This window comes from Rhinatrema bivittatum, chromosome 12 (assembly GCF_901001135.1).
Source record: "Rhinatrema bivittatum chromosome 12, aRhiBiv1.1, whole genome shotgun sequence".
NCBI classification, from domain to species: domain Eukaryota; kingdom Metazoa; phylum Chordata; class Amphibia; order Gymnophiona; family Rhinatrematidae; genus Rhinatrema; species Rhinatrema bivittatum.
The window spans coordinates 12,281,341-12,302,868 of NC_042626.1; the positions used below are offsets into that span (position 1 = coordinate 12,281,341).

Genomic DNA, 21,528 nt, shown 5'->3' on the forward strand with positions numbered 1-21,528 from the left:
TTTGAACACGCCAATCCCCTTATTGGTAGCAGGTGTTAGCCTAGCGCGTCCAATCACTGGTTAAGCTGTGCGCTAGCCTGAGCGCACGATATTGCAGCGGCCCCTGTGTGGGAAACAAGAATGGCCAATAAACCTACGGGGTTTCTTAGAGCAGGTTTCAGAGCTGTTCAGCACTCTGGTCTGGACAGCTCCTATGACAAACAGATGGACAGACAAGGGCATGGCCTTTAATAGCAGGTTTTACGTTTTTGAAACAAGCTGAAAAGGGCAGTGGGTCGGCATCATTAGCATAGCCACGCAGCGGCTGTGGGCAGTGGAAGGACCTCTTGCCCCATCCAGTCGCTTCTCTGCCATCCCAACCGGCATGTCGCCCTGTTGCATTGCCAGGCACCTCCCGCCCTTGCCCTCAGCCCTACCTCGTGTCTGATGCAGTTTTGTCTGTCCGGTGATTTGCTGCTGTCTGACAAACCACAAGGCTCGATTTTACAAAACAAAAACCAGTGCTTTATTATTATCCCTCTTATATACATACAGTGCTTTATTATTATCCCTCTTATATACATTCAGGCATTGCTTGGGTCCAGCCCATCCAAGGCAGGAGACACCCCCTGAACATCAACAAGATGGTGGAGCCCAGCGGGGATTTTCTGCCGGGTTACCACTCGAGTGGGAGGAGGGAGGCTGCCACTGGACCTGACCCGGCACCTTTTTCTTATATTTATTATTTAGACCATTACCACTGGAGCGTTTGGCAAAGCGTGCGGTCTGATCCGTCTAACCCCTCTCTAGAAATGGCGCAGAAGCCAAATTTCGGTGAATGTCAGGAGGAGTGCCGGCAGCCAGTCCATCCTGCCACTGCCACCCGTCGATTACGTGCCTTGCGCACTGCAGGAGTTGGGCAGGTGCCCTATCACCCCGGGACCCTTCCTGGAGCCTGCCACAGCAGCTGCCCTCAGGTCACATTGATTTTATAAAGTGCAAAACAGAAAAAAAGAGTTAACGTTTCAGAGCCAGCTGCAGTCTCATGGTTAGAGTCCTGAAGAGATCCCAGGATATGAGTTTGACCCACCTTCACCACTGAATCTCTGTGAGCCTGGGGAAGGCCCTGTGCTTGTCTTAATGAGGCTCTCCCTCCGGATCGTAGTGTAAAAGTTAAAGATTATATTAAATGAGCGTCCTTTTCCAGCACATGCTGTGGTCTCAGGTCGTTTGGTTTTCTCTGCAGCTCTGCCTTCTGCAGCTCTTTCCACTGCTTTTCAGTTCACAGCGATTGACAGTCAGAGGAGGCGTCCAGCTGCCACTTTCCTCTTCCTTGCCTCCAGCACGTGGCCCCGGAGAGCCGGCCTCTCAGTCTGGACTTGAGCACCTGTCCAGTCTGTCCGTGTCACTGTCCTGTTAAGATAAAAAAGGCAGAAGGTTGCTTTCAGTCTGAGGTGGGTCTGAGCCTGACCTTTCAGGAGACCCTCAGGTTGCAAACGCCTCTGTTAACCCCACAGTCCCATACAGATGTGTTTGTGTGCATTTTGGCAGTAGGCGCATGTTGGTGGATTACACCCGTTTCCGGTGTCACCATTTTTTCTCTCTCTGTGGGCCAATGAAATAAGATCCATAGTGAAATTGGCGCTATTTTTCAGCGCAAAATTCTTCTAGCGGGGGGGAGGGGGGGGGAAGCGGGTGCCTCCACAGGATGCAATAAGGGAACGGCAAGCTAAGGAGATACATGCAGAAAATTCACATGAGAAATATCTGTGCAGATATGCGCGCTACAACGCGTGCTGAAGACCCACCCTATGCAATAAACCGGTTGAAAGCCGAGTTAGGGGTGCGGGAGTGGGGACTGAACCCTCTTTATAATCCTTCATTGACTGCATGGGAGCTCTAATGGATGCCAGTGAATGGGGGAAGTGCAGCAGAGATCTGGAAGGGACTACAACAGCGTTCAGCATTTCTGTCATGTGCCTGCTTCCTCTCTGACCTCTCTTCTGGCTTCTGTCACTTAGTTGTTTTTTTTACCTCCAGACAGGTGCTTACGCTTAACTCCTGCCCTGCCCCAGGCGCTAAAAATCCCTCACTAATGCCAGCGTGGACTTCTGCATTGCCCATGAATAGTTAAATTGCCTCTTTGCCTGGCATCAGCATGGACTGGTACTTTTGGAGCGGGTTTGTGTGCACGTTTTATTGCGCACACGCGTAAGATTAGCATGGGGAAAATGCAAGTAATACCACTCACAAAAGCCTGCAGCAGGTTTACCACAGCTTAGTAGATTGGCCCCTGTGACTTAGTGGGGTTTCACTCATGTGCACCCCTAGTTATGAGATCGGCACAGAGCCCGCCTTATGTGCATCAGGGCAATCCTTCCTACTTCTAGTGCTGCTATAGAAAGGATAAGCAGGAGGAGTAGCAGCCTGGATTGGCCTCTGTTGGAGACAGGCTGCTGGGCTCGATGGACCCGTGGTCTGACCCAGTATGGCAGGTTCTTCTGTTTGAATTTATTCTTGAAGTAAGTTCTAGCTGCTTTTTGGGTTTTTTTTCTCTCAGTCTGGTTGGGATGGCTGCCCACTTTCACAGGCAGAGATATTCAGATAGAAACTGGACGATGCTTATAAATTCTTCTACTTACATCTATTCACGTGACTACAAACAAAAAAAAAAAAGAAAAACAGAACCAAAACCCTGGCAGGTATCGAGCACCAGCTAAAGATTTGCAAGGCTGTAAACTGGGCTGGTTAGGGGGTGGGGCGAGTTCCCCCAGGACCCCACAATAGAAAGAGGCCTAGAGAAATGATTATTTGGGACTTTTTTTTTGGGGGGGGGGGGGGGGAGATACCTGTTAACAGAAACAAAATAAGAAAATGAAAAAAAGATTTCCCAAACAAAGGCAGCAGCAGCTCAGCGAGGCCTGGTTCATCAAGACACAGAAGGGGAGGAAAGCTTTAGTGAATCAGGAGCTGAGCTTGCTCTGCTCTACCACTGCTTCCACTGGGTGGTTCCCCGTCCGTACCGGCGCCCGTGAGCTGCTTCCTCTGTTCCAGCCTCCACCTGCTAACAAGTGACCCCCCCCCCAGGCTGGAGTTTCCACTCGGCGCACTTACCAGGCCCATCTTGCGGTAGAACTGTGCGAAGGTGTCCTGGAGGTACTGCGTCCCGAAGCCCATGATCCTGCTCACGGGATAGTTGGAGATGCCTGCGACCTTGGCTGTCAAGTGCACCGTGAAGGCAAATTTCACCTCCTCGGGCGTTCTCTCGCCAGTGCTGGTCTTCACTTCCTTGTCCACGTAAACGTCCGCCAGTTGCTTGAAAGTGGTGTAGGACATGTCTTGGAAGAAACTGTTCAGCCTGGGGTCATCCTTGATCTGGTTTATATCAATAAGAATTGCCGGGGAGGGAGGACATAAAAATCAGTATCAAATAATGTACACGTCTGTCAGATAACACTGACATATCTCAGGCATTCACCATTGGCCTTGTGTCTGCATGCACAAGGCCAGCGATATCACTGGAAAGTTTCCATTATGACCGTTGCTAATTGGGGCACTTGCATCTCTGCCGAGAGGCCGAGAACCGTCTCTTCCTGACAAGCGAGAGCAAGCTGGAGGCAGGTTAGCAGCGCGGAGCCCCAAATTCACCAGAAATTAGATCCTGGATCCTTTACTTAGATTTAAAAAAAACCTCAATGCACAGATCCAAAACTGGCATTATGCCAGCCATAGTCCTCCTCTGGAGCTGTGACTGGATGAGTCGCACTCACCTTCTGATTCCACTGGTCGCCTTTCCGCTGGAGCAGAGCTGCTATCCTCCTTATCACAGCTTCTACAAAAGAAAAAAAAAAAAAACAGACTGCATTTAGGTTTTTATTTTCCAAGGTGATCTGTTAGAAACAAACAATCAACCCACAAAACTGTAAGTGAACGTTAATGCGATTTCACAGTAATGCACAATGGTGGGAACAGGTGGTTTAGTGAGTGGGAACCAGGTTCAAATCCTGCATCTGCACTGCCACTGGTTGTGACTTTAGGCGAGTCTCTTTACCCCCTATTGCCTCAGATGCCCATTCTGGGGCAGGAACTCATTGTGCCTGTGTGTAAGGTGTTGTAAAGTGCCGGACGAACACTGAAGTAAGAACAAGTGACGGCTGTTCACGTGGCATTTCCTGTAAATGCTGGGTGTTTGCATTGCAGCTTAAACTGCACAGACACTGGAGTCACAAGGACCACCCAGCCAGCATCACGTAACCTGAGCACTAACTGCACACCCCAAGGAGGAACCTCGGGGTCACTCGATAGCGTCAGCCCATTGCACCTCTGAATTTACAGTCCCAGTTCCTGTAAGAAAATCCGGAGTACGAGTCTGTGGATGCACTGGGGGGGAATAACACCAAGACTGGCTCAGCTTGTTCCCGATGACCTGGAATCAGCTGCTGCCTCCCCCATCCCGATTCTGCTTCAGTGACCCACGCTGCAAAGGCCCAGATGGTACCAGTTCTTTGCACGTGCAGCTGCCCGGGTTAGGAAGGCACATTGCGCGGCATGGGAAGAGGCAACTACCATGGGAGATGGGACTGACCAGTTTGGAGAGCTTCTTCAGCGGGAAGGTCGTCCAAGCTCTGCTTTCGGTTTCTGTCTTCCACGGATTCCTTTCCTTGCACTATCAGCTCTATCTCCTCTGATACCTTGTTACAGTAAAGATCAGTGTCTTTCTTGCCTGAAAAATAGAAGGAAGCGCAAGGTATTCATTACTCTTGTAAAGGAATAATCCAAACTAATCAGTGTTCTAATAACCACCTTTTTATCTGCTACCACTAGTTGTTGGGTTGTTTTTTTTTAATTAATCACTATCACCATGACAAAAGAACTCGGAAGTACTCTTTTCTAAAAATATATGTCTCAGCTTACTCTTCCCACCGCGCCCTCATCCACATGCATACACTAACAATTTGCCACTGGCAAATAACAACTTCAGCAGCCTGCTGACGTGTTCACTATTTACAACTAAGAGGTCCAGGTTCACGCCCCTATACCTGACCTTGCTGTGACCGTGAAGAAAGTCACTTTATGTACTGTTGCTCCAGACAGCGATTTGTCTTGTCAGCTCTTTGGAACAGGGACTCATTGGACCTGTTATACCTTATCCATGCCAGCACAAAAGCTGCAGTCTGCAAATAATATCGTTTGCCCTGTCTGAAAAAGTGACACAAAGAGGCCAAGCTCCAAGTGACCCAGTTCCTGGAAGGAGATACCAGACCATCACTTTGAACCCCCCCCGATGTATTTTAATACCCGTCCTACTGATTTGAAAGCAAAGAGTTTGGGCTAAACATTCCACATTGCAGTGGGAGGGAGATTTGCAAACTCCAGCACAGGCCAAAGGTTTCGCCCCCAGAAACTGGGTCACTTGGGCTCCTTGAAAGGATGATTCAGTCCAGAGCATGCAACAACTCATTCCAGGGCGAATACCTCAGCTTCAGAGGAACATGGCACTGTTTCCTGCTTTGAACCGGTTCTGTCAGAATACTCCCTTCTGCAGCCTCAGGGGCAGGGGGAAATCAGGACAAGCTTGACCACTGGCCAGCAAGAAGCACCTACAATGTCATTAAAAGGATGCGACTCTGCTGCTAAAAGCTGTAAAACGCTTGGGTCCACAATCTGCCTGAACCGCACAAGCTTAGAAAGCAACAAAAGTCTATGGGGAATAGCAAAGGTGAAGCTTCCAGGGCACGGCAGGCAGCTGCACAACCTGTGTGAGTGCGACAGGCTTGCACAGATATTGCTGCACAACCTGTGTGAGTGCGACAGGCTTGCACAGATATTGCTGCACAACCTGTGTGAGTGCGACAGGCCTGCATAGATATTGCTGCACAACCTGTGTGAGTGCGACAGGCTTGCATAGATGTTGCTGCACAACCTGTGTGAGTGCGACAGGCCTGCATAGATATTGCTGCACAACCTGTGTGAGTGCGACAGGCCTGCACAGATATTGCTGCACAACCTGTGTGAGTGCGACAGGCCTGCATAGATATTGCTGCACAACCTGTGTGAGTGCGACAGGCCTGCATAGATATTGCTGCACAACCTGTGTGAGTGCGACAGGCCTGCATAGATATTGCTGCACAACCTGTGTGAGTGCGACAGGCCTGCATAGATATTGCTGCACAACCTGTGTGAGTGCGACGGGCTTGCATAGATATTGCTGCACAACCTGTGTGAGTGCGACGGGCCTGCACAGATATTGCTGCACAACCTGTGTGAGTGCGACGGGCTTGCACAGATATTGCTGCACAACCTGTGTGAGTGCGACAGGCCTGCATAGATATTGCTGCACAACCTGTGTGAGTGCGACAGGCCTGCATAGATATTGCTGCACAACCTGTGTGAGTGCGACAGGCTTGCATAGATATTGCTGCACAACCTGTGTGAGTGCGACAGGCTTGCATAGATATTGCTGCACAACCTGTGTGAGTGCGACAGGCCTGCATAGATATTGCTGCACAACCTGTGTGAGTGTGACAGGCTTGCACAGATATTGCTGCACAACCTGTGTGAGTGCGACAGGCTTGCATACATATTGCATGACACTCCGGGGGTGACGCCATGTCACAAGACTCCGGTGCAGAAACTCCCACTGAATAAGCCACAGCTTCTAATGCTGTTTTTACCCTGTGAACCAACAGAAACAAAAATGCCCAGAATGTGCACAGGAGAACACAATTTTACTGACTTCAGCAGAACAATGAGCTACAAATGAACTCATGTGCTGGCAGAGGGGAAGGCTTCAGCCGCCATGAAATGTGCTATTCATTGCACAATCAGCGCCCAAGCTTGCAGGAAACATTGTATCGCGCTCTCTGTGTCCAGAGTTTTCAGGAACCTCTTTCACTTTCAGCAGAACTGCGTTTTCTCCAAAAGCAAACGGCGTAAGGGACTGGATTACTGATGCTGCCCGATGTGCAGGGGGGGGGGGGGGAGGGGGAAGGCTCGGGGATCCGATGGCTTCGTGGGTGTTAGTTTCAATATTCACCCATCAGTTCCCACACAAGCAGTGCAGGCCCGCTCTGTCGCTACACAAACACCAGGACACTCCCACTGCCATCCAATCCGGAACGTGCGAGGGAGCTCCTGGCGTACGTGACGCCCGCAGCACGGATGGGAACGCGGCGCTGCGAGGGAGCAGCGTTGGCAAGGTCGCACCCAGGGGCCCCGCCACCCCAAAAAAAAAACCAAACAAAAACCGCTTCTCGCTTAACTCCGGACGGCGCAAATCCCGGAGTCGGAGGATTCATCCCCTCCAGTGAACGCAGCTCGGCCTGCGGGATGAATGCGAACCCCCAGAGCCCCCTCTCTCTCTGGTGCAGCCGCCCCGCTCTCTCACCCGCTCGGGCCGGCTTGTAGACCTGCTGCAGCGGCAGAAAGTTTGGCCTCTTGGGCCTGCCCGCCGCCTCCTCCTCCGTCGCCGCGCCGCCTTTCTTCAGGGAGATGACGCGCCGCAGGCTGCTCCCCCTCCTCCTCGGGCCCTTGCCCTGGCCCGGCTCCCCCGGGGAGGCCTCGCTCTCCAGAGCCCTTCTCGCCTCTCTGCTGCCGTCCTCTTTCTTCTTGGAAAAGAAGCTGAAGATGGCCTTAATCCAGGAGACTTGCTTCCTGCCCTTCCTCAGGCCCGCGTCCGCCGGGCCCCGCTCCCTCTCCTCCTCCTCCGGCCCCGCTTCCTTCTCTCCCGCCGGCTTCTCTTCTTCCCTGGGGCCCGGGGCCCCCGGCGTCGCCTCCCCCGCCGTTCTGCTCCCCGGGTACCGGCCGCGGTCGCTTTCCACCCTCCGCGGTTTCCGGATCCTTTTGCCCGTCCTCTCGGGCCTGCGGGCTTTGCCCTCGCAGTTGCTCAGGCTGCGCCGGACGTACATTTCCAGGATCTTCTTGGCCTCCCGTCTGTCCAGAGACAGGAATTTCCCTCCCTCCATCTTCAGAGAATTGCTGCGGTCGGCCATGCAGATCCCTGCAAGGAAAGAAGCACTAGGAGTGAGCTCTGGATAAAACTTAAGTAATAACAAAAGCAGAGCACACCGGTTCTCCAAAAAATGGTAACGTCAAAGCTGAAGTTAGCGCCTGGCCCGGGTGGACAGCGCCGGGCTGATCCCGTCCTGACTTTGGCTTCCCTACCCCCCTTCTCTCTTGCTCAGGCAATGCAATAAGGTGAATTTCAGCAGGGGTTGGGCGTGCAAACCTTACAAAATGTGCGCCCTGGCATGGAAATGCCAAGCAAATGAGGGCGTTAAGCATTACCCCTCCCCCCCCCTGCGCTGGTCCTGACCCGGGTGAAACTTTACTCCTGCTCAGAGATGCAGGCGCTGTGCAGCAGAAGAGGTGGGGGCTGCCTCCCTGCTGCTTGCATTCACACACCCCCCCCCCCCCCCAGGATCTTCTGCCTTCAGGGGTTGTTTTTTTTTTTTGTTTGTTTTTTCTCTCTTTGCCCCCGGTCCCTGGGCTGCACGCACGGTGCGGGAAGCACTTTCATTTCTCAGTGACTTTCCCACATTGCTTCACCGCCGCAGCCTTCCTCTTCATTTCAGAGGCACCAGGGCCATGTTTCATGCCTTCGGGACGCCTGCCCATCCCCCCCCGAGTTAAAATGTGCGCCCCGGCATCTCACTCCTTTGCTCCACCATTTGCTCCAATGGCAAGGCAGCTTTAAAAATATAGTTGGTGACCTGAAAATGCACCCTTACCCCACTGCGATATGTCAAAATGTATTAAAGAAAAAGGTCCCCCTTTGTTATCCTCCCTCACAAAGTGGATCCCACACTTTTAATGCCAGAACATTTTCTAAGCCCCGCGCCACACGTCTGGGTGGGCATTCCCAGTGTCCGAGTGCTGAGAGCTCTTGCCCCACAACACACCTGAGCCTGGCTCCATAAACCTTGGACCCAGGATTGCGTTCATAGATATTTCACAGGTTCAATAATTGTAAAACCAAACTAGAGAAGCTGATCTAGCAAGTGCAGTTCACCTACTGTGTAAAGAGAGGCTAAAACAGAAGAGAATGAGTTCAGCAAACACTTAGAAAGGATAAAGTTACCTTCCAGGCTCTCCAAAGAGGGTGCAGAAGTAAAGCGCGGAGTTCCTGCTTACAGAGGCCAGCGGGGAGCTCTATTTATGCAGCTTCCGAGGGCACCGCCCCCAGAGCAAGCCAAGCCCAGGCAGAGGTTAGCAAGTCAGAAGGAAAAGTCCTTATTAGGAGAGAGGGTGAAGGTTTGCACCTGACAGCAGGAGAGAGATAAGCACTCTCCCCCTTCAGACAGGTGCAAGTGTAAACAAGCCCTGCCGGCCAGGCCTCCCAGGAAGACGTGCAGAAGAAAAGTCCCTCTTACCTGCCAGGGGGTCAAGGTGCACTGCAAACCCAGCTGCTTTTCCGCCCACTGCTGCAATAAAAACTCCACACTGCTCTCTCTCTCTACGGCCTAAGTTTGATGACATTTGGCTGCTGTTTGATACCAGATTTCAGAGTTCCAGCTGTTTGCACAATTTTGCAAAACAGCTTCTTTTGCCCCGTCTTTTAATTTCCTGCCATTTCTGAAGGAAAGGAAATGCCACAGGGAGAAAAGAAAAAGAAGTGCAAACCCAACTCTTCAAAGGTTTTCTGCTTAAGGGGCCGCAGTTAAAAATAGTGGTTTGCCTCCTTGAGCTCAGGAGGGAATTTTGTTCTTTCCTCGTGGGTTTGGTCCACCATGACAGAATCTCTTTTTCCGACGAGAGACGTAGCATAGAAACATAGAAATGACGGCAGAAGAAGACCAAAGGGTCCATCCAGTCTGCCCAGCAAGCTTTCCCACTTTTTTTTTCATACTTTTCTGTTACTATTGTCCCTTTAAATATTTTTTTTTGTTCTATTTCCCTTCCACCCCCGCCATCGTAGATAGCAGTGCTGGAGTTGCATCTAAGTGTAGTATCTAGCTAATTGGTTTGGGGTAGTAACCGCCGTAATAAGCAAGCTACTCCCACGCTTGTTTACCCAGCCTGTGCAATTCAGTCCTTTTGGTATATATCTGAATATAAATCATCTTTTCTTCATTCCCCCTGCTGTTGAAGCAGTGAACTGCGCAGGATATGTATTCTAAGTGAAGTATCAGGCTTGATTTGGGGTAGTAACCGCCGTAACAAGCAAGCTACACTCATGCTTATTTGTTTTACTCAGACTATGTAATTCAGTCCTTTTTGGTATATGTCTGAATATAAATCATCTATTCTTCATTCCCCCCTGCCATTGAAGCATAGAGCTATGCTGGATATGCATTGAAAGTGAAGAATCAGGCTTTTTTGGTTTGGGGTAGTAACCGCCGTAACAAGCCAGCTACTCCCCTGCTTTTATGTGGATGCAAATTCTTTTCCCCACATTTCCTCTTGCCGTTGAAGCATAGAGCACTGTCGGAGTGGCATTAACCGTGTGAATGTTTATTGAATAAGGGTATTATCTCCAGGTAGTAGCCGACATTCCCGCATGCCTCTTCTCTTCATTCACTTCCTCCAGAAGTAGAAGATGTCTGGAGATAAGAAGCGCTCAGTCCATTCAGTCTCCCCGCTGGTACCCGCCAGCTGCTCTTCCCATCTCCGGCCTCCTCCCTCCCAGTGTGTGTCTGCCCCACCTCTGCCTGAATTCTGCCACCTCTGCTGTTTGTTCCAGGTCTGCCCCACCCTCTGAATTTCCTACCTTCCTCTTGAGCCCCCCTCCCCCGCCTACAGAAAATGCCACTTTCTACCTAAGGATTTACAAATGTCAGTGTGACAAACCATCCTGACAATTTTCAAAAGCCATTTACTTGAGTTAAGTGCACTTATGCGCTTAAATCCTGCAGACAATTCAATGGCATAGACTGCAGCAATTTTCAAAAGCCCACTTGCATGCGTAAAGTGCATTTACACGATTAAAACCTGGCTTTATGCGTATAAATGGTTTTTAAAATCGGGTCCTAAACGTGCTGTGCTCGGGCCCGGGAAGGGAGGGGGAAAGCTGCAGCAGACCCTTACAGTAGGGGCCGTAATAACCCTCGGACTGGCAAGTAACCCCTGAGCCACTTGGCCATGCAGCAGCCTGGGGAGCAAGGAGTGGCAGAGAGCACCGGGAGAGAATACAGAGACAGAACTGAATCCTGCTCCCTTCCTCCTTCGAGACGGCACGTCTTTAACATTTCAGGTCTGTCCACGTAAGGCTTACGGTGCAGACCGTGCACCGTTTTGGTGACCCTCCTTTAAATTGTCTCCGCCTTCGCAATGACCTTTTCTAGATGTGGGCTCCAGAACTGGATGCGGTACTCAGGGTGGGGTCTTGCCAGAGATCTAATACTTCACTTGTCCTACTAGTGTACGATCAGCCTTCCCTCCTGCTTTGTGACTTTAATGCCCTCGGTGACTACCACTTTTACCCCTCGCAAGAGGCAGGTGGCCTCCTGGATTTCTGCGACCCGCATGCATGGACTGCGCAGCATTTTCTGCCTTTAGAATGTAAATGCTAAACCCTTGACCATTTCTTCAAGTCCTGCTTCATTTTTGTCTGTGGCACCTTTTCGTGAGAGGCCAATAGGGAGCAGATGGAACAGCATTCTCGCTGTGCTCCCTGGGACTACTTGACTAAGCAGGGTCAGACCGAGAGCCAGGCAGCTGGGAAAACCAATGCTCCATAACCAAGAGGTTTAAACTGAATACGTAGGATGACCAAGAAACAAACAAACAAACAAACAAACCCCCGTGCCATCCCCTAAAACCACCAGCTTATGAGCTGCTGAGTTCTTTATGTGGCTGGAAAACCTGAAGATTACAGTTTAATAGGCAGGGCTTCAGATGATGTTGCCTGCATGGTTGAATGTTCAACAAGCAGATGGCGGCCAGATTAGGAGGGTCAGAGTCTCAGGGTGGACTCTTCCTCGTGCATTCATACCTTGAACCGGCAGAGATAAGTATTCTCCACTTTCACCCATGATCAGGAAAGGAACTATGCACCTGATTTCCTTACCGTGAGCAGCACCATCAAGCTCACGGGTTTTTCTCTGTTTTCTTTTCTTTTTTTTCCTTCCTCCGAATCACCTCAGACAAAGACTTGAAAGAGGTTTGACACACTGGGCTGATGAGTTATTCTCTTTTTTTTTAATCTGATTTTTATATTCCGCTTTTCGGCACTTCAAAGCGGATTACGCTCAGGTACCGCAAGTATTTCCCTGTCCCCAGAGGGCTCACAATCCAGCTGTGCAATGAGAGGACAAATCGGCAGTTGTAATATTCTGTCACATCGTGCATGGCACCGCATAGCCCAATGACAATGTGGTAGCAATACGACATATACCAAAATATTTCCTGCAGTTCCCTTAAACCCCTGTCCCTGAAGTGCTGCATGCGCATGTGTTGGTGTCAAGGGCTTGTGCTGGCTCTCTCTGCATCCTCGCCCCTCTCTCCGCTCCCCGCTGGCACTGTTCTTGATAAGGCGGGCATTGACGCTCAGCTTTTCCACCGTCTGCTGCACTGCGCTACTCTTACTGCTTACTTTCAGGTCGTGCGGGATGGGCTGGCCCACTCCTGTTTTGTTTTTTTTTTTTAAATCCCCTCTCACTGTTTTCTGGGATTATTACTCCAGTTCTTCCCTAGGAAAACAGGGCTACAATAAGTCCATCTATGCAGTGGGAGAACAGAGAAAAAAAAAACTGCCTTGGCTTGCCCTGATAATTCCAGGCTTGTAGAATATCACTGATTTCTCTCCGGATCAAATGGACCGGGAATATCACTCTTGTCCGTGTTCTGGCTAAGATTCAAGTGAGAATCTGAGCCATGAGCTGGGGATGGTTCCTTGTTGGACTTTTGGCTGAGATTCAGAATCTGTACAATATTGGGGGAGGGGGGTTAACGCCCTGACACCCAACCCCCCACCAGGGACAAAATGACATTCCAACCATTACTAAAGCAGAAGAATTAACTTCCTGGAAAAAATATTATAATATGGATATCCAAGCAATATTTAGAATAATTAGCCAGAACTGTTTACATATTAGCCATAGCTGCCATGATTTCATAGGCTCTTGTTCAATGTGCCTTAGCTTTATAGCTAGGCCATATGTGTAATATTGGTCAAGCCAGCCAATTCTTGTCCATGGACTCTTACACATTTTCTTGATTGTAATGTGCACTGGCGATCTACTGTCCCTAACTGGTCTCCCTGTAGCACATCATATTTATGGGTGAGGGTCAAAATGTTAACACTGATACACAAGGGATTGAGTGGGGACACCCTGATTTCTATTAGTAACATATTAAAGATGTAATAACTGTGTCCCTCTCCCCCCTCACCCCCAACCTTCTGTCTGTGCGCCTGATCCGTCTGACTGAATCACACAAAAGAGCCTTTTCTATAGCTGGTTCTACGGCCTGGAATTCTCTTCCTGACCATCTGAGACAGGAAACTTGCATTAAACTTTTATGAAGGAGATAAATTGAAAGAGGTGTTTGGAGAGCTGGGCCTGGATTAGGCTGGAGGGCGGCTGTTTGATTGGTGATTGAAGCCAGCCCTTTGGAGCAGTGTTAAGTTTGGCAGCACTGTAAGACAAATGTTTATCTCTTTAGTTTGCATCATTTAGTTTTATGTATTATATATTAATGTTTTTATAGTGCAGAATATTAGATGTTTTAAATAAATAATCACCGCTCTTCTTCTCCTCCCCTCTAAAAAGCTCATTGGTTTTCTGTTTCATCGCAAGCATTCTTTGCATTTCCATTTACAAATCATTCAGCTTTTCTGTATTCCATCTCCCCTGCTGTCTAACTTTCTGCCCCTTTCTGCTTTTATTCAAACACCACCAGGTGCATTGGCCAAATGTGTCCTTATCAACAAGTAAGTACCACTAAGGTTGAATCATAGATCGCTACTGGAATTGAAGCACTAGGAGGCAATTAGAAATGAGTAACATCTGTTTAACAGGGAGATACAAATAAATAAGATGTTTCCTTCACATTGTTGTTGTTGTAACTGGTTCATGGCAATGAGCAAGCGCCTTTTGCATTCATTGCAGCATGACTCAGGGACTTTATGTAGGTCATTCTCGTGTTCCATAGACTCTCTCTCTCTCTCTCTCACAAACACCTGTGTCATGTTAACCTGCACTCAAAGTCCACAGCTGGCTGATGGCGCCTTCTGGCCTCTTCATAGGTATTTGCTGTTCAGTTTCAGAGCCACCATTCATGAGAGCTGCCACCTAAGCTAGGACTCCTTCAGGGGCTGCTCCGCATTGTGGATGTAACAGTTCAGGGGTTTGATGTAGGCGTCACTCTGGTTAGTAGAGTACCAGTCAAAACTGCATTCAGTCATAAGAACATAAGAAATTGCCATACTGGGTCAGACCATCAAGCCCAGTGCCCTGTTTCCAACAGTGGCCAATCCAGGCTACAAGTACCTGGCAAGTACCTAAATATTAAATAGATCCCAAGCTACTATTCCTTATTAATTAATAGCAGTTTATGGACTTCTCCTCTAGGAACTTATCCAAATCTTTTTTAAATCCAGTTACACTAACTGCCGGAACCACATCCTCTGACAATGAATTCCAGAGCTTAATTATGCATCGAATGAAAAAAAAATGTTCTCCAATTTGTTTTAAATGAGCTACTTGCTAACTTCATGGAGTGCCCCCTAGTCCTTTTATTGTCTGAGAAAGTAAATAACCGATTCACATTTACCTGTTCAAGTCCTTTCATGATTTTGTAGACCTCTATCATACCGCCCCCCCCCCCCCCCCTCAGCCATCTCTTCTCCAAGCTGAACAGCCCTAACCTCTTTAGCTTTTCCTCATAGAGGAGCTGTACCTGACACACCTGGCAGCCTTTGTCCACAATCGGGCATAAAACTGATTCAACCCAACATACCTTACCAAGAGAGAATGATCTCATAGTTTTGCATTGCAGGTACTGGAAGTCACCCAGAAGGCACTGAGGGAGTTAGCACAGTAGATGAACTAGTAGGAATATCGGTACTAAACAATAACAATTTTAGGTGTATGCAACATCTGTCATTCTTCCAGGATCCCAAAGTGCTTCAGAGCCACGCAGCTTGGAAACATGCAAGCAGTCACCTCCGGGGTCTTATATGCACAATAGGAACACCCCAGAATCAGTTTCAGTTCAACCAATATATTTGCAGGGATCAGAAACATAGCTCATATATCCCGCAGAACACTGACCAACAGTTCCCAGATTTTAGAGTAACCAAAATACTCAGGCTCACGAGATCCTTGGCTCAAATGTTTGTAAAATGCATTGCGTGCATGTCGTAACCTCATAGAAGTGATAAGCAGAAGTGGCAGCATAAATGCGTGCTGTGGATAGTGTACACCACTTCGGATGACTCTATTTTGAGTCAGCAAAGCAGATAATTACCAAGTTTCATTCTGGATATCCTTAAAACTTGATCTGCTAGAGGGTCTCAAAAATCAGAATGGTGAACCCAGGGCCGGCGCTTCCATTAGGCGATCTTCGACGATCGCCTAGGGCACCGAGCCGTAGGGGGCGCCGACGAGCAGCCACGTGGTGCCTATCCCACTCGAGGCAAACAGAAATAGAGACTGTGTGCTTCTCAGGGCCGCGAGCAGCGCACTGCCTGCAGCCCTGAGACGCACACAGTGTCGCCCCCTCCCCTTACCTGTTTCGGCATCGACTTTCCTATTTCTCTTTGCCGCGAGCGGGATAGGCCCCGCTTGTGGCACCACATGGCTGCTCTTTGGCGGCCCCTACGGCTCGGCGCCCTGAGAAGCCCACAGTCGGCGCCAAAACAGGTAGGGGGCGCGACTGGGGAGGGGGGCGGTAGCGCAAGGGTCGCCTAGGTCACCCAATACCCTTGCACTGACCCTGGGTGAACCACTGACACAGACCAAGGTCTGATGCCAACGTTTCAACCCAGATCTGAGCCTACCTAACAAGATGGCTACACCAAGGCCTTTACCCTGTCTAGTGCACCTCTACAGCTCCCTGGAGACGTTGAAATAACCCGAAAGAGGTAACATAAGTCTTCCCCTTCCCAGGGCAGCCCGTAATTACTTTGTGGTCATTTATGCATGAAATGGGCCAGCTTAGGGGAAGCTGCAGCCCATACCTATTGAAAGTCTGATAAATTCAGGGAGAAACCAGGGCATCACGGGACTGAAGGGCGTAGAAACACAAGCACCTCTTGCCAAATATCGCCTCGGAGCACACGTGCAGAAGTTCAGCAAAGGTTACTCATGTTTACATCTGCCCCAATAGCTTCCTGTATTTCCATCGACAACAGATATGAAGGGAGAGGCAACGAGTCCATCTGACCAGATCCGCATCATCCCACCCCACTGTTTCACCTCAGCAGCTTTCTTCAGCAGATGAGGTTGCCGACCCAGGTCACCTGGTCACGGTTACATGACCTACTCTCATTATCACTGCGTCCTCAGCCAGCAAATGCCTACCTCGGGCTATGACTAAGGTAAAAGAAAACCTCCCTCAGCACTTCCCAATTGTGTTCAGTTACTGTCTGACATGTTTATTTTATTTTATTTAGACAAATGTTTCTCCCTTTCCAATAGACTCTCAGAGCAGGTTATAATAGCAATATAAAGCAAGGTTCAGACAAACAATAAGTTACACTAAAACAACTACACACAATAATCAAACGGTAAATAAACGACACTAAAACCACTGCACCACATAAATTAACCAGACAAGGACCTAAATTAAATAAGGAATATAAATGTGAAAAAGTCACATTTTGATGAGCTGTCTAAAGAGAAGAAATCCATTTCCAACCTTACCAAAGGGAACAGTTTCCATACTGCTGGCTGGCGGCCCTCACAGGGAGGTGCAGCCTCTGGAATTAGCCAAATGTATGTCTGAAACAGAAATAGATACAGAGGCGGCTTGCTTCATCCCAGTGAAGAAAGCTAACGGGGGGGTGCAAACCATAAGAACAGTAAAGGTTCGCCTGTCCCGTGAATTCAGTTTTCGGATACAGGATCTGTTTTATTTAGTTTGAACACTTTTCTGGAGAATGAGTCCATTAAGCCATTATGTCCCAAATATTTTAAAAAGCTCTCCTCTAAATAGGACACTGGGACATCATGGGCTAACAGTTGTTAGCCAGATAGACAGAGCGAGCGGTAGGGACGAGATTTCCCCCTTAGGATCTAAGCGACCCGGGCCGACCACTGCCGGAGTCTGCTGTAAACGATGCTGAAGATGATTAATGTGGAAAGGATGGACGTACGCTTTGGAGAAGAGCGCCACGCCTCTGCTTTTCCTTCTAGTTTCTAATCCGAATTTTCAGGCCTGGCTGGGATTTGCCTGGTTCTCCCCAGTTCAGATTTTTTAGATTTTAGAGGAGGGAAACTGGGCGGAGGATTAGCTGCACCTCACTAATGCCCTTTCTTGTGGCCGTAGCCAAAGGAGCACGAAACACGCGGCTCGCAAGTTAGGGCTCTCTGGACTCCAGAACCGGGCCAAGGATTGGCACCCAGGCTTTGCCCTGTGTCTGGCAAGTTGGCTTTTAAAATATGCGTGAGAGAGGAGATGTTCTTGCTGCAGTATTGTTTCATGTTATTTTGTCCATAATTTGTTTAATGTTATTTTTCGTTCGTCACTTTGGGCGATTTCTAATTTGTGAGGCGAGTAAGAACTGATGATAAATAAACATAACGTGGCATGCTCTCATCTGCTGCTCCAAGTGAGGATTTCCCCTCTGCCAAACACTTAAGAGTTATGGCTCGGTTACAGCAGTCTGTATTACGGAAGTGGGTTACACTAGATGTGCTTAGTCCTCAGGATGCCGCTTATTTCTCGGCGGAAGCTTAATTCCCCGCTGGGCCAGCAGCTGGAGATGCAGCTTAAGGAGACCTGTGGCCTGCCGCCACCTGCCATTCCACCGGCCGTCTACGGATTCTTCCAAATTAATATTATAAAAAAACCCCCAGAGACGAAGCTAGCCAGGTGAGATGCCAAACGAGCGAGCGGAGCTTGAGCCAGCTCTGCTTCTGCTCCACAGCAGGGGCTCCATTTCCACCTGTAGCATCCACCACCCCAGCGTAATCCAAAAAAGGGAAGGGATGGGATGCAAGTTCTGGGATCCAACTGCTGCTCTTTGCTCCTTTCCTTTTATAATTTATACTGCCTTTTCTTTTTCTCGTAAATTGGCACCGTTCTCTATGGTGACACTTAATTTTGTCAGTAAAAAAAGTCTGTAATCTCGCAATCACTGCCTGTGGAAGGAACCTTGATGTCCCTAAAAGAGGCCTCTTCAGACCATCAATAGCCTTATAAGGTCTCATTTCTGACAATCTACCTTGTTCTTTTCCTTTTAAGTCTCTCATTCTAATGGGCTGACATAGTCTGTTTTATTTAGAGAATGTAACGCCCATGAAAGTTACCAGATGCACGCACACCTGCCCTGGAGGCACCCGCTCTAAGGGTAAGAGGGCCAGGCAGCCTCCAGGCCTTTCTGCTGCCTGCACGGCGTTGTGCGTTAATGGCAGACTGGAATGTGGAAGGCTTTGTACCCCCGGGCTAATCTCCGAGCCCCAGCCGAGGCAGATTTCTATTGCTTTAAGGATAATCGGGGGGGATTATTTCAGAGAAAAGACTGTTTATGACAGAAGACTGGCCTTTTGTAGTATAGAAGAGTGCAGTTGCTGGGCCGAAGAAGAGGATAAGAATTGATGCTGAGTGTGTTACAAGATGCCCAAGTAAGAGATGCACAGACCACACACACAGCGCCAAATACACACACACACAGCGCCAAATACACACACACACACACACACACAGCGCCAAATACACACACACACACACACACACACAGTAACTGAATAAAGCTTTATTTACAGCACATGCATTTCAGTTTCCCATGATTGATTGATTTATTTTATTTATTTAAAAATGTTTATATACCGCTTTTACAATATAAAAAGTAATCAAAACGGTTTACATAAGGTACATACATAATAAAATATAAAAAAAACCACAGCAGTAAAGCATAAAAACTAGATAACAATAAAAACAACAACAATGGAAGGGCAAAACTAATAAAAACTAAAATTAATATCCAGTCTTAGTATTCAGAATACCAAACCACAAATATTGTTAAAAGAAGTAGCTGGAGAATGGGGGAGGATGATAGTCGAGGGTGATTAAGTGTGTTCTGATGCAAAACTCCCAACAGCTAATTGAAACAGGTAAGAAAGAAGATGCTATGATGAGATGTTTGGTCTATGGGCCTACTCACTAGTTCCTACCCATAAATCAGCATCCTGCCTTTCCTCGATGGGGGAACTCCAAGGCGATCGGAAACAGGAGCACAGCTTCGACGGGAAAGGCTCTGAGCCACTTGTCAGTGCTACAGGCGAGGTTCTCGTTGCTGCTGGAAAGCCCCGATCTCTTATAGGGCTATTTACACAAGTGCACATGCAAAGACAAGCCACTGCCTGAGTCTGGGGACCTGCTGGCCAGGCATCCCTCCTCCTCCTGTTGAGTCAGGTCCCAGGCACAGACAAGCTACTCTCCCCCACAACCACCTGCTTAAGCCCTGCTGAGACTGTTCTTCGCTTGATCAACAAGAGGTTATACACAGTGTTTATCCCATCGGATTACAGAGTGCCTCTCGGTCCCCCACCCAGGGTGCAGAGGGCCAGAGTGCTACTGCTGCTGCCTCCCCTGCTTCCTGCCGCCGGCGCCTCTCTCTCCCGCCTGCGTGGCTCAGATGGCGCACTGCGTGGGAGAGACAGGCACCGGCGGCAGGAAGCAGCATTTACAAGTGCAAAGTCCCAGCTTTGCTCTCCAGCAGCATCTCTGCTTCATCCAGCAGATGGAGGGGAGGATGGAAGAAGAGGGAGGGAGGGATGGAAGGAGGAGATCACACCTTCAGTGTCCAAACGTAATCCGCTTTGAAGTGTCATGAAAGGTGGAATACGATAAAAGGTGTTGGGGATAGTGATGGACATTGAGTGCCAGGCTGCGGGAGGTGGCTTGATGGAAGCTGCTGCTGTTTACCAGCGAGGGGAGGGCCCAGTTTCAGTTTTCACACTGGGCACCAGTTTGCCTGTAGCTGGCCCTGCTCATTTCTTGGAAAAGGCGGTTATAAATTGAAAATAGAATAAAATAAGACAAGGAAGTGCAGCTTTCATTTGGCAAACAACACGCAATAAGGCTAACACCTTTGTAAATTAAATTCACTTACAAGCCACCAACTGCACAAAGAATCTTATCAATCCCCCTTTGTAATGAATCATACAAATGCACAGCAGGTTACTGAGGAAAAGCAGGTACTGGTTCTGCAGAAAAGTGGAGGTGGTGTGAACTGTGTCGCTCACCTGAGCCTTCCAGACTGCAAATAGGAGGCCTTCACATGCAGGCCGGCTCATGGCCACCACCTGCTGGTAGCCCTCAGTCACAGCACCACCGGCCAGGGTAATGGACGGACTGCAGAAGTATGGAGGCGGGAGCCCCTCCTTAACAAAAAACCTGTCAAGATGAATAACCCTGCACCTTTAAGGGAGAAACAGTGGAAGGAGAACTTCATCTCTTTTCTAAAATCACCAGAGTAAAAGAAATCATGGGAGGGAGAGACTGGGAGAGGAAACACTTTTGGATCAGTAGGAGGGAGGGTCCTTTCACCTCCTCTGTACAGGTTCAGGTGCACCAAGTTACCCATTTCCAGGAGGGGAAGCCAGACCCAAAGCAGTGTGGTAGCTGTAGTCCCTGCTTCTACCCATAATGCATCAGAAAGCCTGGCTTCTGTCACACCTGGCCCTCTAAAGGGAATAGTCGGGGGGGCAAGCCTGCGGAGAACCGGTCTGGAAGGATGGGGCCCACGAGCCTCTGGTGCGGCGCCAGCTTCCCAGCCGTCGCTGGTATTTGTGGTTCCTCGGCAGACGCATCGTGAGTCTGAGCCAAGTTTCTGAAAAGCTTCCCTCCCCTCCACCCCGGTTAGTGACTGCTGCACCGCCAGCTCCTGGCGTTTCAGAGTAGAAAATCCTGTCTGCAAACTTGAGGTGGGGTTGGAAGGGGGGGGGGAGGGGGTCCTCACTTTGTATCTTTGCGCAGGGACAGCACAAAAAAATCCCACACACATTTTATTTTATATTTTGTTACTGAAACCAGTGCCTTCTGGGATCTCATCCAGTTATTCCTCTACCCTTCATATAATTGATATTAAGTATAATTTGAACGCGCCTCTCGTCCCCACCCATGGTTTTGTGCTATATACAGTGTGGCTGTGCCGAACTTCTCTGAAGTAACATTACACACGACAGAGGGCACCAGAAGCCCGCCCCCCCCCCCCCCCCCCCCCCAGGAAAGAAGGCCCCGGACCCTGACTGCCAGCCCCCAGCCCTATCTCCCCAAGGCCCGCATGCCCTGCCTCCCTGCCAGAAACTCATCAGCCCTTTCAGACAGGAGCCTGACCCCAGAACCCGCTGGGTGGTTCTGCACAGCCCAGGCCCAGGAAACTCTCCTGTCCAACAGCAGGACTGCAAATGTGGCCTTGCTGACCTTGCAGAGAGCCCACAG

General features: G+C 49.3%; 1 protein-coding gene across 1 annotated transcript; it reads right to left on the reverse strand.

The window, feature by feature from the left end:
* Positions 1 to 467: 467 nt before the first annotated feature.
* On the reverse strand, positions 468 to 9,169 carry LOC115073703 (uncharacterized protein C6orf222-like). The gene is made up of 6 exons (XM_029572342.1): positions 9,059 to 9,169; positions 7,367 to 7,978; positions 4,565 to 4,702; positions 3,750 to 3,811; positions 3,094 to 3,354; positions 468 to 1,392 (listed from the first exon to the last, which is right to left on the reverse strand). The coding sequence occupies exons 2-6, from the start codon at positions 7,968 to 7,970 to the stop codon at positions 1,348 to 1,350; spliced, it is 1,110 nt and encodes a 369-aa protein (XP_029428202.1). The 5' UTR covers positions 7,971 to 7,978; positions 9,059 to 9,169; the 3' UTR covers positions 468 to 1,347.
* Positions 9,170 to 21,528: the final 12,359 nt, after the last annotated feature.